Raw genomic sequence first — 16552 nt, 5'->3', positions numbered from 1 at the left:
AGGGTTAGGTTATAAACACATATATCCAAATCGTTGATGATCCCTATGCGCACCATCAAATCTATCATAACCAAATGGAAAGAACATGACACAACAGCAAACCTGCCAAGAGATGGCCGCACACCAAAACTCATGGAACAGGCAAGGAGGGCATTAATCAGAGAGGCAGCACAGAGACCTAAGATAACCCTGGAGGAGCTGCAGAGTTTCACAACAGAGACTGGAGTATCTGTACATAGGACGACAATAAGCCGTACGCTCCATAGAGTTGGGCTTTATGGCAGAGTGGCCAGAAGAAAGCCATTACTTTCAGCAAAAAACAAAATGGCATGTTTTGATTTTGCGAAAAGGCATGTGGGAGACTCACAAAATGTATGGAGGAAGGTGCTCTGGTCTGATGAGACTAAAATTGAACTTTTTGGCTATCAAAGAAAGCGCTATGTCTGGCGCAAACCCAACGAACATCATCCCGATCAGTGGATCCGCTTCATGTGAGAGGGACCTACTGGGGATAGAGAAAGCAGCACATTTTTTAGTACTGTGGGAAATGATTAGAATCTCTTTAAGGGAACCCAATGCGTGTGACTGGCTGGTGCGATCACTGCCGGCCACCCACGATTGCATGCACGAGAGCAGGAACAGGGATTTGTGTGTGTGTAAACGCACAAATCCCTGTTCTGTCAGGGGAGAGGAGACATATCATTTGTTCCTGCTAAGTAGGAACAACGATATGTCTCCTCCCCCAGTCAGTCCTATTCCCTCACAGTTAGAAACACTAACTAGGGAACACGTTTAACCCCTTGATCGCCCCTAGTGTTTACTCCTTCCCTGCCAGTGACATTTACACGGTAATCAGTGCATTTTTATAGCACTGATAACTGTATAAATGTCATTGGTCCCAAAAATGTATCAAAAGTGTCCGAACTGTCCGCCGCAATGTCGCAGTGTCGCTAAAAATCGCACATCACTGCCATTACTAGTAAAAAAAAAAAAAAAAAAAAAGTAATAATAAAAATGCCATAAATAGTTCCGATAGTTTGTAGACGCTATAACTTTTGCACAAACCAATCAATATACGCTTATTGTGATTTTTTTTTTTTTTTCCCAAAAAATATCTAAAAGAATATATATTGGCCTAAACTGAGGAAGAAATTTGTTTTTAAAAAACATTTTGGGGATATTTATTCTAGCAAAAAGTAAAAAAATTGTTTGTTTTTCAAATTTTCATTCTTTTTTTGTTTATAGTAAAGTAAAAAACTTGAATAAAGTTGATGTCCTTTTTTTTCCCCACAAATAGAGCTTTCTTTTGGTGACATTTGATTACCTCCTGCGGTTTTTATTTTTTGCACTATAAACAAAAAAAGAGCAACAATTTTAAAAAAATATATATTTTTTTTACTTTCTGCTATAAAACACATCCAATAAAAAAATTAAAAAATCAAATTTCTTCATTAAATTAGGCCAATATGTATTCTGCTACATATTTTTGGTAAACAAAATCCCAGTAAGTGTATATTGATTGGTTTGCACAAAAGTTATTGCATCTACAAACTATGGGATAGATTTTTGGAATTTTAATTTTTTTAAAATTTTTTTTACTTGTAATGGCGGCGATCAGCAATTTTTAGCAGGATTGGGGCGGACAAATCTGACACTAAGTGACGCTTTTTGGGGACCAGTGACATTAATACAGTGATCAGTGCTAAAAAAAGATGCACTTTCACTATACTAATGACACTGGCAAGGAAGGGGTTAACATCAGGTGCGATCAAAGGGTTAGACGTGTTCCTTGGGCGTGCTTGAAACACAAGATCTCCATCTTCTTCCCTGTCAGAATGGCGATCTTCCTTGTTTACGTAGGCAGACGGCCATTCTGCATCTCTCGGGAAGAATTGCGGGTGGCCAGCGGACATTGGGTCCGCTGGACCCGCTGATTGGCTCCCCCTGTGTCCAATCAGCGCACGATCAGTTCTCCAGTGGCGCACACACGCCCCTCTAGAGTCTATTGCATGAAATGACATACAGGTACATGATTTTGCGCAATAGAGCCACTGTGCCGCAGTAAATGTACGTTACGCGTTCGGCAACTGGTTAAAGTGGTTTCAAAGGCATGACATTTTTCACCTTAATGCATTCCCTGCATTAGGTAAAAATGTTTCCAGTATTTATATTAACTCCCCTGTCACTGGTGGATGAATAAAAGAGCCACCTCCTGCATTCACAGAACTATTTCATTGCAACAAGCAATAGTACAGCTTTGTTTTAATGGAGCACGGGCAAAAAAATAATGAGCATAGTCATAATCTTTGAAGAGTACCTGTGACAGGTCAAGTGGCCCATGTTAACCCCCTAAGCAATGGAAGATCATAGCTGGGGGGAGAGAACTGAAGCCATTGTTGAAAGAAAGCCATAAGAAGTCCAGTTTGCAGTTTGTGAGAAGCCATGTGGGGGACACAGCAAATGTGTGAAAGAAAGTCAGATGAGACCAAAATGTAATGCCGCGTTCACACGATCGGACCGGATTTCGTTGGACAATTCAATCGTGTGTGGGCTCCAGCAGACTTTGTTTTCTCAAATGTTTGACGGACTTAGCTTTGAAACATGTTTCAAATCTGTCCGACGGACTCTGCTTTCTAGCATACAAACAGGTCGTCTGTGTGCTAGTCCGACAGACCCAAACTCACGCATGCTCTGAAGCAAGTACAAGACGGAACCGCTAGGTCTGGTAAAACTAGCCTTCGTATTGAAGCTAGCACATTCCTCTTCTGTGATCTTTTAATACAGCGCATTTTTTTTTCTTTATAATGCGAGAGGAATGAAGTTGTTTTGCTGCTTATATTCACACAGAGTTCTCACAAACAACTTTCTTCATGATTTATCCTCATGCCATGACTAATATAATATTTTTGAAAAGCCAGATCTCCAGAACTAAAGTAGAAAATTATTTTTTGGACTCTATTTTTTGGAGATTTAAACAATATCTATTTTACAATGTGTGCTAAATTATACAAAATGTTAGTTTATTCATTTTTTTTTTGTTTGTTTTTAGTTACCACAATAACCTTAATACTTTTCATTGTTTTAATGAACCTTAATGAGGTTTGTGTCCCTTGTTAATTAGACATAAGGGGGTTATTTTTCAAAAGGCAAATTCATTTTTCACTACAAGTGCAAATTGTACTTGGAATTGCACTGAAAGAGCATTTGGAAGTGCATTCACTGTGGATCCGAGGGGCACATGCAAGGAACCCCCAAAAAAAACATTTCTCTTGCACATGATTGTATGATAAAATCAGCAGAGCTTCCCCTCATTTCAGATCTTCCCCTCAGATTTACAGCGACTGCACTTCCAACAAGTGCACTTGCAGTGCAATTTATAATGTGAACTTTGCACTTGTAATTTGCACTTGAATTGCCAAATGATTTAGCCTTTTGTAAATAACCCACATAGTCTTTTTGACCTGTACCTGCCTACTCACAAACCAAATGTCCTTTTTGAATCAAAACACATAGTCAGTAATGTAAGGTAACGAAAATATACATTTATTTTGGTCAAAACAGAAATGAGGAAGGCAACACTGGAGACACTTTTGGAATGTGTGAAGCCTTTTGTCCCCCAGGGGACACATCAAGTTTTAGGACAATAAAATTGGTATCTTGCGACTAGGGAGCACAGTCAGAAGTCAGACCAGACAGAAGCCAGGCAATCACCTTCGATTCTTCCGTGGAGCCTTCCCTCCACGCTTCTCTGCAGCCTTCCTTGGAGGCTGTGCCTCTGATGGTATACGAGGAGGAGGAGTAGCAGGAGGAGTGGCTTCATCTGCTATATATGTTTTTTCAGTAAGCTCCCCTCTCAAGCCCTTCTGATATGCTTGAAAAATAAGACCCTCACAGAGGAGGCGTTGCCCCTTTTCGAGTTCCAGCAATCTGATGGCCATATATGTTCCATACGCCTCTTCTGCATTGGGTGGTGTGCTGAGGATTTTGCTGACTTCGCGAATGAGGCATAGTAATTCCTCCTCCAGTTCGGGTCATCTTCCTGGGCCTTTTTGTGCTAATGCGGAGGGGATGCACCTGACATTCCGTGAGGCTTCTACTGGCCACGGCCTCCTCCTCTCTCCCACTGGGCAAGGCCTCCTATATACCTATGGGCACGGCCTCCTCCTGGCTGAGCTCATCCTGGGTAAAAAAAAAGGGACATGCCGGTAGTTTTAATTTTGGGTTACGCAATCACACACAATTTTCAGCTCATGACTTGCAAATATAATTCTAAACAAATAGTAAAGGCTATCTTTTTGACCCCACCATTATTCTAGCTGCTCACCAATATTTGAAGTATATTTTTGGCCACTACTGTCTAGTGATATGTCTGCATATTAATTGTGATGAAGTCATTTTTGGTGAAGCAGTTCAAAATATTTTAGGTTTACATCATTAATATTTACACAATCCCAAATTCACCAAAAAAGTATACCTGACTGAAGCTGGGCGCATCCACTTCATCAAGGATGAAAGGGCCCAGTTCTTCCTGGGACTTCTCAGCTGAGGTGGAGGGAAGGGTGGAGGTGGAGGTGGAGGGAAGGGTCGAAAGTGATTGCCTTGCTTCTGTCTGGTCATCCAGAAATCGCAGCTTGGGGACATAAACCTGGTCTGCTGCTGCTCCGGATCTGCGCGACTCCTGGATCTGATTGTGTTCCCGCCTGTACATATTGCGCAAGATACCAATTTTACTGTCCAGAAACTTAAGGTCTGCCTGGGGGACTCGAGTCTTCACAAATTCCAAAAGTGTGCCCAGTGTTGCCTTCCTTGCATCTCTATTCAAATATAATGGGTGCTTGACCTCCCACAGGTTTCTTTTTTCTTGATACAAATCAATGAAACGTGTCATAAATTCTTCATCCTTAAAGGGATTAATTTTTGCTGAAAGACAAGACACAAGATAAAAAATGTAATGTCAGTCCAAACTTCCAGAATTATTTTTGGCTGAATCTAGGGTACACACACACACACACACACACACACACATTCACCAAACACACACCCACGTTTAATCTTACCTTAGTTTCTGACGCTCGCTACTTCGGCTCGGACATACGTAGGCCAGCGTAATAGCTTTATATACACTGCGCATGTGTCATGCTACGCCTGCGTCGCCCGCCCCTGACGTTCTTTATTACGATTTGTCCCCGCCCCTTCACTCTTCGTTGAGCAGTGGCAGTATATAGAGAAAGATGGCGGAGAGATTATCTGCAAGTAGCGCGGAGGAAAGCCCGGAGCCACAACCATCCAGATCCAGGAGGAGATATAAGGCCACCAACATGGCCTTTGAAGAGATGGTGGAGCTGGTGTCCATATTGAGAAGGGAGGACTATGATGGCAAAAAAGGACCGTACACCCGACCCAATATGCGGAAGGACAAAATAATGGCCTCAGTTGTCACCGCTCTTGAACAAAAATTTGGCACTAAACGGGCTACAGAACAATTGAGGAAGTGGTGGTGTGACCTCAAAAGTAGGGAGCCTGAACAATGTTGGCAAATAAAGAAGCTGCTTAAAAAAAGTAAGTACTTGTTGTGTGTTCCGAATGAGATACTTAACTTGCATGCTGATCCATATGCTTTTCGTTTATACAGCATCGATCGTAAAAACCGTTCTTTTGAAAATACATATGATACGAAGAAAATTACGTTTTTTTTTTTTTGCCAAATACGATGGTACAGGGTTGGACATACATTTAGGTCTTGATAATTTGTTGTATTCCAAAAATGTGGTGATGTTGTGATGTGATGTTGAGATGTGTTTGAAACTATAATGCTTCTTCAAAAATGATTCAGTGTAATGTAAGGACAGGACACAGCAGCTGTTTCCACATCTGGACTCACGAGCACTAGTGTACTATGTGACACCAGAGAAAATTTTTGGGGGTAATACACATAGGGGCTCCAGGGGATACTTGAGGTGTCTGCATCTGTAAAACTTGCATGAAAATGTGTATTGTTTTGCATTTTTGGGCAGAGTGAATTTTATTCCTGTCTTCCAAATTTTTTGGGCAACAAAATGACAATTGTCCACAACTTCTAACCAACTTTTCATATTCGTTTTTCAAGACTGAAATATCACTGTGTTTTAACTATACCTTTTGTTTAATTCTCATAGGGGAGAAAAGACTCAGACAACAGTCCAAGGATCCCAGGACCCCCCCCCCCCCCCCCCCAAGTCACCAGCCTGAAGCTGAAATTACCCCAAGCCCCAGCCCAAGACCACGCCCACCCGACGAGCTGGAGGAAGGAGAAGTGGAGGACGTGTGCGATATTTACACCAAGTGAGTGACTGACACCCCAGCTTAAGTTAATCTATTTAGGTGTGCATATTTTACAAAATTTTTTTTAACACAAATTTTAGGTGATGTTGTGGAAGGCCAAGCGGCGGAGCCATTTAGCACAGACAGTGCACAAAGACTTATTGGGCAGATAATGGTGTGGAATGGCCAAATTGATAGAATGCGTGACCAAATTGACAGCATGAGAAATCGGCTGGACAGCATGCAACAGGAAATGAAGAACATGATTAATGTTTTGGGCAGAATCTAATAACTTTTTGTCTAAAAACATCAATCATGTTCTTCATTTCATTGTCAAGTTTTATTTTTAAAAAATGTTTTTACTTGATAAATAGTAATGAATAAATTTTGCAGATGCACACGGTGTCATCATGTGCTATCTTCCATCAGGGGATATCAATGTACTTGTTTTGTGTTTCCAACCCCTTCATCAGAATAATGTTAGTTTGTGAGAGGAACAAAGGGATTGCACACACAAAACACGTCCATTGCTCCCCCATGATGGGAGATAGCACATGTTGACTTGAACCTTTTTTAATCCCAAATTGTGAGCATCTGCCAAATTTTTGTTTTATATGGGTGACAGCACCAGCACCGTTATTAGCATGTTGGACTTTGTAAGTTCCTGTTATTTTTGGTTCTTATGTTTTTGAAAACCCTGTTGTCAAGCCAAATTTTGTAAACAATGTATATTTTATACAAATATGCCTTAACTAAAAAAAAAAAAAAAATATTGTTACCAAAAAAAAAAACAACAAAATGCACCTATTAATGTGCACACAGTAAAATGTTTTTACTACTACAATGCGTGTGGCTTATTTATCAATAAGTTTGTTATTTTTTTGTGTAGTTACAGTGACAAAGGGCCTTATTAACTAAAGGGAAATGCCACTACAAGTGCACTAGGAGACAGACAAAACTAAATGCAAACAAGAATCAAAACAAGAGATTGTTGGCAAAATTTTTTAAAATAAAATCTTAAAGCTCTTGTTGCATTGCAATGGCCCCCCGACCATTAAAATAATTGACATATCTGTCACGCACTTGATGGGCGGTTTGGGGGGCCAAGCCAAAACGGCCACTTTCCAGGCCTGTGAGTGGTTCTTCAACACCAAGTCCGGCCTCAGGCCCAACAGAAGTTATATATGTCAAAGAATGACGTCTCAAGAAATTATGCAGAATGCAGCAAGCCATGATCACGTAATTGATCTTGTATTCTGCCAGATTTATTGCGGAGAGGAACAAACGGAACCGGCTGGCCAGAATCCCAAAGGCATTCTCCACAACTCTTCTTGCTCTGGCCAGCCGGTAATTAAATACCCTCCTCTCAGGGGTGAGTGTCCTTTTGGGGGAATGGCCTCATCAAGTGCTCGCCGAGAGCAAACGCTTCATCAGCGATGAAAACTTGTATCTGACAGGGGTATCCAATAGTGGAATAAGTATACTGACCTAGAGCAGCCATTCTAAGTTAGGATTCTTCCATATGTTGCTAAGGGTTCCTTGAGCTGTGGCTGGCTGACCTCTCATTTGATGGTAGCCAACGCCTATTGACAAAGCCAGCTGCATGTCAAAAATACTCTTTTTGGCTGACTGCAAAGGTGGCATTTTGACCACCACTGTAAAAAGGGGCGGGGGTATTCCTCCTACTGGGCACCAATGTAAGAATTTTTCCAGCTGCCCCCCAATTAATCAATTTCAGTAGGGGTTCCTTAAAACGGAACTTCGGTAATTTTTTTCATCTTTCCATCTATTAAATCTTCTGCCCTTGCTGTTCTAACTTTGGATAGTAAAACATTTTCTGCCAGTAAGTAACTTATACATCCCACTTCCTGTTTCTTGTCTGGTAGAAATCCTAGGCTTATGACCTCATGCACAGCTCTCTCTCTCACTTTCGTGAGAGTTTGCCAGGAAGGGAGGGGGTCATAAAAGGGCCATAGAGAGCTGCAGAGCCGGAGAGATGTGTGTGTGTAAATTCAGTAAGTGAACAGGCAGCAGCTTCAGCTGTCCACAGTTAAAATGGATGCAGCCTGACTCAGTGGAGGGAGATTTCTGCAGTATATTTGGCAAGTAGAGAATCACAATATATATAAAATAATAAGCAAAGTGGTTGAAGGGAAACTTCCGAATGGCAAAGATGTTTTTATTACAAATTTTGTGAGCAGACTGCAGTTCCTCTTTAAGACCTGAAAACTGTTCCAGGGTTTCCTCTGGTGTAAAGAAAAAAAATTCAGAAAGTCTAGAAGGTAATTCTGCACAAAAATTGTGAACTCTGCTGCATCCAGCACAGCGAGGACAAGTATCATAAATAGCATGCATTCCACATTTTAGAAACATGTTGTAGGATAAATAAATAATTAAGGAATTCAGTTTTAGGAACAGTACATTCACTATTGTCCTGTGGTAGGGATGAAGACTTAGGCCCCTTTCACACTTATACGACTTCAAAATCACGCGATTTTACCGCGATTTCGCGGCCACGATTTTAGCGCGATTTGGGAGCAGTACTACTTTGTACGACTTTGCCACGTTTTTGACATTAACAAATGAAAACATACAGTAGTTGGTATGAATTATAAGGGGGAACTCCACGCCAAGTTTTAAATAAAAAAAACTGGCGTGGGTTCCCCCCCCAGGGGCATACCAAGCCCTTAGGTCTGGTATGAATTGTAAGGGGAACCCCCTACGCTGAAAAAATCGGCGTGGGGTCCCCCCAAAATCCATACCAGACCCTTATCCGAGCACGCAGCCCGGCCGGTCAGGAATGGGGGTGGGGACGAGCTAGCGCCCCCCCTCCTGGACCGTACCAGGCCGCATGCCCTCAACATGGGGGGGTGCTTTGGGGCATGGGGGGGGGGGGCCCTGCGGCCCCCCCACCCCAAAGCACCTTGTCCCCATGTTGATGAGGACAAGGGCCTCTTCCCGACAACCCTGGCTGTTGGTCGGGGTCTGCGGGCGGGGGGCTTATCGGAATCCGGGAGCCCCCTTTAATAAGGGAGCCCCCAGATCCCGGCCCCCCACCCTATGTGAATGAGTATGGGGTACATGGTACCCCTACCCATTCACCTAGGGAAAAAAGCATCAATACAAAACAGTACACAGGTTTTTAAAATAATTTATTAGGCAGCTCCGGGATCTTCTTCCGACTTTGGGGGTCTCTCCGGCGTCTTCTCCCGGTGTCCGCATCTTCTGCCGGCTCCACCGCTATCTTCTGTAGCTCATTTGCTAGCGGTGGTCCGGACTTCTGCCTTCTGCCTTCTTTTCTTCCAGAGATGTTGACACGACGCTCTCTCCAGCTGCAATGGTCTCTGAACGCTCCGCAACGGACTTATATAGGCGGTGACCCCGCCCCCTTATGCCGTCACAGTCCCTGGGCATGCTGGGACTGTGACGTTTTAGGAGGCGTGGTCACCGGGTGATGACCACGCCCCCTTATGACGGCACAGTCCCAGCATGCCCCGGGACAGTGACCTCATAAGGGGGCGGGGTCACCGCCTATATAAGTCCGTTGCGGAGCGTTCAGAGACCATTCCAGCTGGAGAGAGCGTCGTGTCAACATCTCTGGAAGAAAAGAAGGCAGAAGTCCGGACCACCTCTAGCAATTGAGCTGCAGAAGATAGCGGTGGAGCCGGCAGAAGATGCGGACGCCAGAGAGACCCCCGAAGTCGGAAGAGGACCCCCGAAGTCGGAAGACGACCCCGGAGCTGCCTAATAAATTATTTTAAAAACCTGTGTACTGTGTTTTTTATTGACGCTTTTTTCCCTAGGTGAATGGGTAGGGGTACCATGTACCCCATACTCATTCACATAGGGTGGGGGGTCGGGATCTGGGGGCTCCCTTATTAAGGGGGGCTCCCGGATTCCGATAAGCCCCCCCGCCCGCAGACCTCGACAACCAACGGCCAGGGTTGTCGGGAAGAGGCCCTTGTCCTCATCAACATGGGGACAAGGTGCTTTGGGGTGGGGGGCCGCAGGGCGCCCCCCATGCCCCAAAGCACCCACCCCCTATGTTGAGGGCATGCGGCCTGGTACGGTCAAGGAGGGGGGGGGCCGCTAGCTCGTCCCCACCCCCATTCCTGACCGGCCGGGCTGCGTGCTCAGATAAGGGTCTGGTATGGATTTTGGGGGGGACCCCACGCCGATTTTTCGGCGTAGGGGGTTCCCCTTAGATCCATACCAGACCTAAGGGCCTGGTATGCCCCTGGGGGGGAACCCACGCCAGTTTTTTCATTTAAAACTTGGCGCGGCATTCCCCCTCTGGATTCATACCAGACAGCTGTCAGCACTGCCTGTCGCTCATCGGGAAAGGAAAAAAAAGTTTTCCTTTCCCGATCAGCGAGCATGGCTTGTGCTTACAAAGTCGTACTGAAGTCGTGTCCATATTTATTCAGGCACGACTTGCATGCTACTTCAGGGTTTAACATTGAGGTCTATGGAGTACAACTCGCATAGAAGTTGGACCAAAGTAGTGCAGGGACTACTTTCAAGTCGGCACGACTTAAAGTCGTGCCAATATGAATGGTAGTCATTGAAAATCATGGAGAATGACTTGTCATACGATTTTGCAGTACAAAATCGTGGGACAAGTCGTATAAGTGTGAAAGGGGCCTTATGGACACGATTTCAGTACTACTTTGTAAGCACAAGCTGAGAATGGTTAATGCCAAAGTTGTGGCAAAGTCGTACAAAGTAGTACTGCTCCCAAATCGCGGCAAAATAGCAGTCGCCAAATCGCGGTAAAATCGCCCGACTTTGAAGTCGTATAAGTGTGAGAGGGGCCTTAGGCTTGGTTCACCCCTATGCGGTTTTTTTTTTTTTTTTTAGTGCATTTTGTGCGTTTTGCAGAAACGCACTACAGTCCATCTAACATCGTTTCCTTTGGGACACCTTCAATCACATCTATGCTTTTTCAGCCGCAACGCGGTGCATTTTGGTTCAATTGACTTGACCCTGTAGTGCGTTTTTGATGCGTGTTGCATTTTTTTAATCTGCCTAACAACAAAAGCATCTTTCCTTTAAAAAATAAATAAAATGCATAAAAAAACATTAAAAGCACGTAAAGAAAACCGCAATGCAAAAAGCACTGCAGAAACTGATCAAAAAACATGCATAGATGTGAATCAAACCATATGCCCTGTACACACGGTCGGACATTGATCAGACATTCTGACAACAAAATCCATGGATTTTTTCCGACGGATATTAGCTCAAACTTGTCTTGCATACACACGGTCACACAAAGTGACGCGGTGACATAAAACACGTACGTCGGGACTATAAACAGGGCAGTAGCCAATAGCTTTCGTTTCTTAATTTATTCTGAGCATGCGTGGCACTTTGTGCGTCGGATTTGTGTACACACGATCGGAATTTCCGACAACGGATTTTGTTGTCGGAAAATTTTATAGCAAGCTCTCAAATTTTGTGTGTTGGAAATTCCTATGGAAAATGTGTGATGCCTACACACGGTCGGAATTTCCGACAACAAGATCCTATCACACATTTTCCATCGGAAAATCCTATCGTGTGTACAGGGCATAACTCTGAAAAGTAATTATCACTCTGAGACATTGTAGAAGGCAGAGGGTGAATTTACTATCGTCTGCTTGTAACTGAAACATCAGGGAGAACTTGGCCTGGAGTGAAAAAGTGGACAGGTTATGTTCATTCAAGTGTTTTACATCTTTTTAAATTAATTGTATTGTTGTTTTTATTCATAATATTAATACATAATATGATTATAGGATTAGTCATTTTGGATGTTGTTCTCTGAGCAAATTTTAAAGAGGGCTTTAGAAAACAAAACAAAAAATCAAACCATCATACTCACCTAAATGACAGTAGCACCGATCCCAGCTGCCGCTATTCCCCGACACCTCTAAGACTGAGAACTGATCAAAGACCGCTGATCGCTCAGTTCTAGGTCTTCAGTAAGGAGAGAGCCATTGACTGTCAGTCACAGGCTCCCTGCTCTGCCCCTCCATTGCTCACTGGAGTGGAGGGGGTGGGAGTTTCTGGCTCAGTCTCCCAGTGGCTCACTGAGAGGCTAAGCCAGCTGCCGGTTCAAGCATCAGGTTGGATTACAACTGTAAATTCTGGATTTTTCCCCAGCCTGGACTGGCTGAGTGACATCACTGACAGTAGGCTATAGCAGAAGCATAGCCAAAATTGCGTCAGCTAAACTTCTCCTTTAACATATTCCATATCAATATGTATGATCAAACATACTAATACCAGACAAGTGCTGATAGATATTCCCTTTTTGTAAAATCATTAGATAGATATTTTCTTAAAGATTAAAGCTGTTACTAATAACTTGTTTTATCATGTGCGTTCCATTGTTCTGGATTATCATGTTGGTTGACCCCTCATTGTCATTTATAGAATCTGAACTTTATAACAAACAACAATAAACATAAAACTATGTAACATTGGTGTAGTCTCCCATTTCTAATGTTATGATGTGGGAGTATGTAAATGAGCTTGGGGAGGGATAATGGCTCCTGAGTGTATATATGTGTGTATATATATATATATATATATATATATATATATATATATAATGTATGTATGTATGTATATGTATATGTATATATATATATATATTATATTCTAGCCAATCAAGAGCCGAGAACCCTGGGCAGAGAGATACAGCGCATCTCAGCCGAGGGAACGTAGGGCACAGGTGAGTAAAACTGGGGGGGTGGCTGGGGAACACAAACCTTTACAACCCCTTAACCCCTTTTTAATTTTTTTTTTTTTTTTAAATAAAGTCCAAGATTAAAAATGTAACTTAAACGCACGTTTGCTGGTACACATCAGATTACTTGCAAGTATATTAGATAAGAATCAATCCCCTCGGGAAGTCGTGTGACTCTGTGACGCAATGTGCTGGGAGGCGCCTATGACCTCACACTGCAAACAGGAAGTATGCAGGCCGCCATCTTGCATGAGCCATTTCTAATGCCTAATGGATGGGGAGGTGTTCTGTAGTCCTAACACACACTTCCAGTCCTTGTGGCTGACAACACTATTTCTTCCTAGCTAAAGTACAATGAGTGACCTTCCCTAGGATAGGAAGTGTGTTTCTCAGAGAATGCTAAAAGGTACTAAGGAACATTTGTTAGCCTATAAGTTGTATAGCTGATACTTTAACTAATTTAATTTTTTTAACCACATGCTGACCAGTGCACGACAATGTACGTCGGCACAATGGCACGGCTGGGCAAATGGGCGTACAGGTATGTCTCCTCTAAATCACGGCATTGTGGGCGTGCGCCCGCCGTGTACTCCATGACCGTGCCCGTGGGTCGATGTCCAACGGGTGCCTGCGATCATGTCATGGAGCGGCAGAACGGGGAGATGCCTATGTAATTAAGGCATTACCCTGTTCTGCTTAGTGACATGATGGGGGATCTACTGCTCCCTGTCATCGGGAGCAGTGATCGCTGTCATGTCAGTGGCAGCCCATCCCCCCCACAGTTAGAATCACTCCCTAGGACACACTTAACCCCTTGATTGCCTGCTAGTGCTTAACCCCTTCCCTGCCAGTGTCATTTACAAAGTAATCAGTGCATTTTTATAGTACTGATCGCTGTAGAAAATGACAATGGTCCCAAAATAGTGTCAAATGTGTCCGCCATAATGTCGTAGTCACGATAAAAATTGCAGACCGCCGCTATTACTAATAAAAAAAAAAAAGTAATAATAATAAAAATGCCATAAATCTATTCCCTATTTTGAAGACGCTATAATTTTTGCGCAAACCAATCAATATACGCTTATTGCAATATTTTTTTATTTATTTTTTTTTTACCAAAAATATGTAGAAGAATACATATCGGCCTAAACTGAGAAAGAAATTCGTTTTTTTAGATATTTTTTGGGGATATTTATTACAGCAAAAAGTAAAGAATATTGCTTTTTTTTTTAAAATTGTCGCTCTTTTTTTTTTTTTTTTGTTTATTGCACAAAAAATAAAAAACCGCAGAGGTGATCACATACCACCAAAAGAAAGCTCTATTTATGGGAAAAAAAGGACATCATTTTTGTTTGGGTACAACGTTGCACGACCGCGCATTTGTCAGTTAAAGAGACGCAGTGCCGTATTGCAAAAAGTGCTCTGGTCAGGAAGGGGGTAAATCCTTCCGGGGTTGAAGTGGTTAAAGCCAGTAAAATGGCTTTGCCTTTCTGGGTGGACGTCATATAACGTCCTCCCAGGATCGTGCCTTATGGGCTGCACTGAGGCGCGATCTGTCACCCGCTGTGTCCACCGTACACAGTGAATGACAAATCAGTGCACCGCTGCTGGTACCATGGGATTGCTGTAACCAATCACAGCAGATCACATGAGAATTGTACACAATGGATGGCTTCCATTGATTCCATTCACTGTGTACTATTGTGATGATCTCTGTGATTAGTCAGTTATCGCATGGTACAGACAGGGCCAATCACAGCCCATCTGTACCATGTGATTAGCTGTGGCCAATCATAGCTAATCACAATAGTACACACTGAATGAATGGATTTCATTCAGAAAAATGGGTGTTTATAACAGTGATATCCACTTGAAGACCAAGCCTTTTCTGGCACACTTTTGTTAACAAGTTTAAATCAGTATTTATTTGCAAGAAAATGACATATAACCCCCAAACATCAATTATATAAATTTTTTTTTTAGCAATTTTTGATGTCGTAGTATTTGTGCAGTGGTTTATCAAATGCGATTTTTTTTTTTGGGGGGGGGGGGGGAATACACATTAATGAATTAAAAAAAAAACAAAACACAATATACACCCCTATTTTTTATAAGATATGACAGATAATGTTACGCCGAGTAAATAGCATGTCATGCTTTAAAATTGCGCACGCTCCCGGTATGGCAAAAAACCACGATACTTAAAAATCTCTATAGGCGACTCTTTAAAATTTTTTACAGGTAATGTAAACATCCCTTGTTATAAAAATAAGGATGCCAGGTCCTCTTTATGGAGAGATCTGGGGTCAAAAGACCCCAAATCTTTCCTTTTATCCTTTAATAGCAAAAGATCCAAAAAAAAAAATGAACTTTTGCTTTTAAAAAATAAAATTGTTTACTTCCGCCCAATTGTTGCATGACCGCCCAATTGTCATTCAACGTGTGACAGTGCTAAATGCTGAAAGTTGGCCTGGGCAGGAAAGGGGTGAAAGTGTCCAGTATTGAAGTGGTTAAATACTCGATGGAGAAACGATAAGCAGCCTTCTAAACAAAAGTTTGAAAGCATTAGTTTGGTTATCAAGCATACTTCAATTTATACAGTATTCTAACATTAAAATAATGTATCTATTTTTGTTTTGAATGCTTCTTCAAATACAGAAAGAACCTGTTAATAAATTAAATATAACAGTAGTAATTGCCATGTATTTATTTGTTTTTAGGCTGATGTCCCTAAACCGATTACACAATATTTCACAACATTTGGTAGGTACAACTCCGAAATCTAAGGTAAACATAGGTCCTTCTATTATTAGCGTGCATCAAAGTATTCCATAGTTATAGGTTGTGGGAATACACAATTGGCTTTATTTATTTCCTAGCAGATGTCGGCTTCTTTCGTAAAATGTAGAAGTTGATTGCCTACCACAGTGTTTCTCAACTCCAGTTCTCAAGGCGCCCCAACAGGTCATGTTTTCAGGCTTACCATTATTTTGCACTGGCGATTTGATCACTTGCTGCCTTAATAATTACCACAGCCGTTTCATCTGAGGGAAATCCTGAAAACATGATCTGTTGGGGCGCCTTGAGGACTGGATTTGAGAAACCCTGGCCTACCATTCTGACACTGGGTAGAGAGGCACATTGATTGGGTACTGATAAAGAAGACCATCATCAGCTACTTGAGAGATGTGTGTTGCTGATACTGTGATCTGACTTCCATTTTGTGTTACTGTATAAGGATGTAAATGAATGAATTAGTCCACCTAAAATTGATCATTCAGTTTTGGGGTGGGCAGTCTATTAGGGGAGCCATAGCTGTCACACTAGGCTGCTCTCCTGATATGGCCTACAGATATGTCTGTATCTCTTCATCTCCATTACAAGCGGGGGGCAGGGCAATTGGTAGTTTACAGAATATAGCTAGGAAAGAAGATGTTGTTTGGTACAGCTCCCAGGAAGTGACAAAGACATGATATTTTTGGCAAGATCAACAGGTATTTTTTTGTATTTTATGAA

The 16552-nt window shown here is 42.4% G+C and overlaps 1 protein-coding gene across 8 annotated transcripts in view; it reads left to right on the top strand.

Moving 5' to 3' along the window:
- Window positions 1-16552, top strand: part of HIBCH (3-hydroxyisobutyryl-CoA hydrolase) — a 241527-nt gene that overhangs the window by 9187 nt on the left and 215788 nt on the right. For 2 of the 8 annotated variants that reach the window (XM_073633197.1, XM_073633199.1), the window contains exons 2-3: window positions 12953-13021; window positions 15757-15823. In XM_073633197.1, the coding sequence (XP_073489298.1) occupies window positions 12953-13021; window positions 15757-15823 (136 nt within the window). Of the gene's footprint in view, window positions 1-6155; window positions 6322-12952; window positions 13022-15756; window positions 15824-16552 lie in introns of those variants that run through there. The other 6 variants (XM_073633205.1, XM_073633198.1, XM_073633204.1 and 3 more) reach the window with 6 other exon arrangements.

The sequence above is a fragment of the Aquarana catesbeiana genome, linkage group LG06 (assembly GCF_042186555.1).
Source record: "Aquarana catesbeiana isolate 2022-GZ linkage group LG06, ASM4218655v1, whole genome shotgun sequence".
NCBI classification, from domain to species: Eukaryota; Metazoa; Chordata; class Amphibia; order Anura; family Ranidae; genus Aquarana; species Aquarana catesbeiana.
The sequence above is the reverse complement of the archived record's forward strand: the minus strand, read 5'-3'. Positions and strand labels throughout refer to the sequence as shown.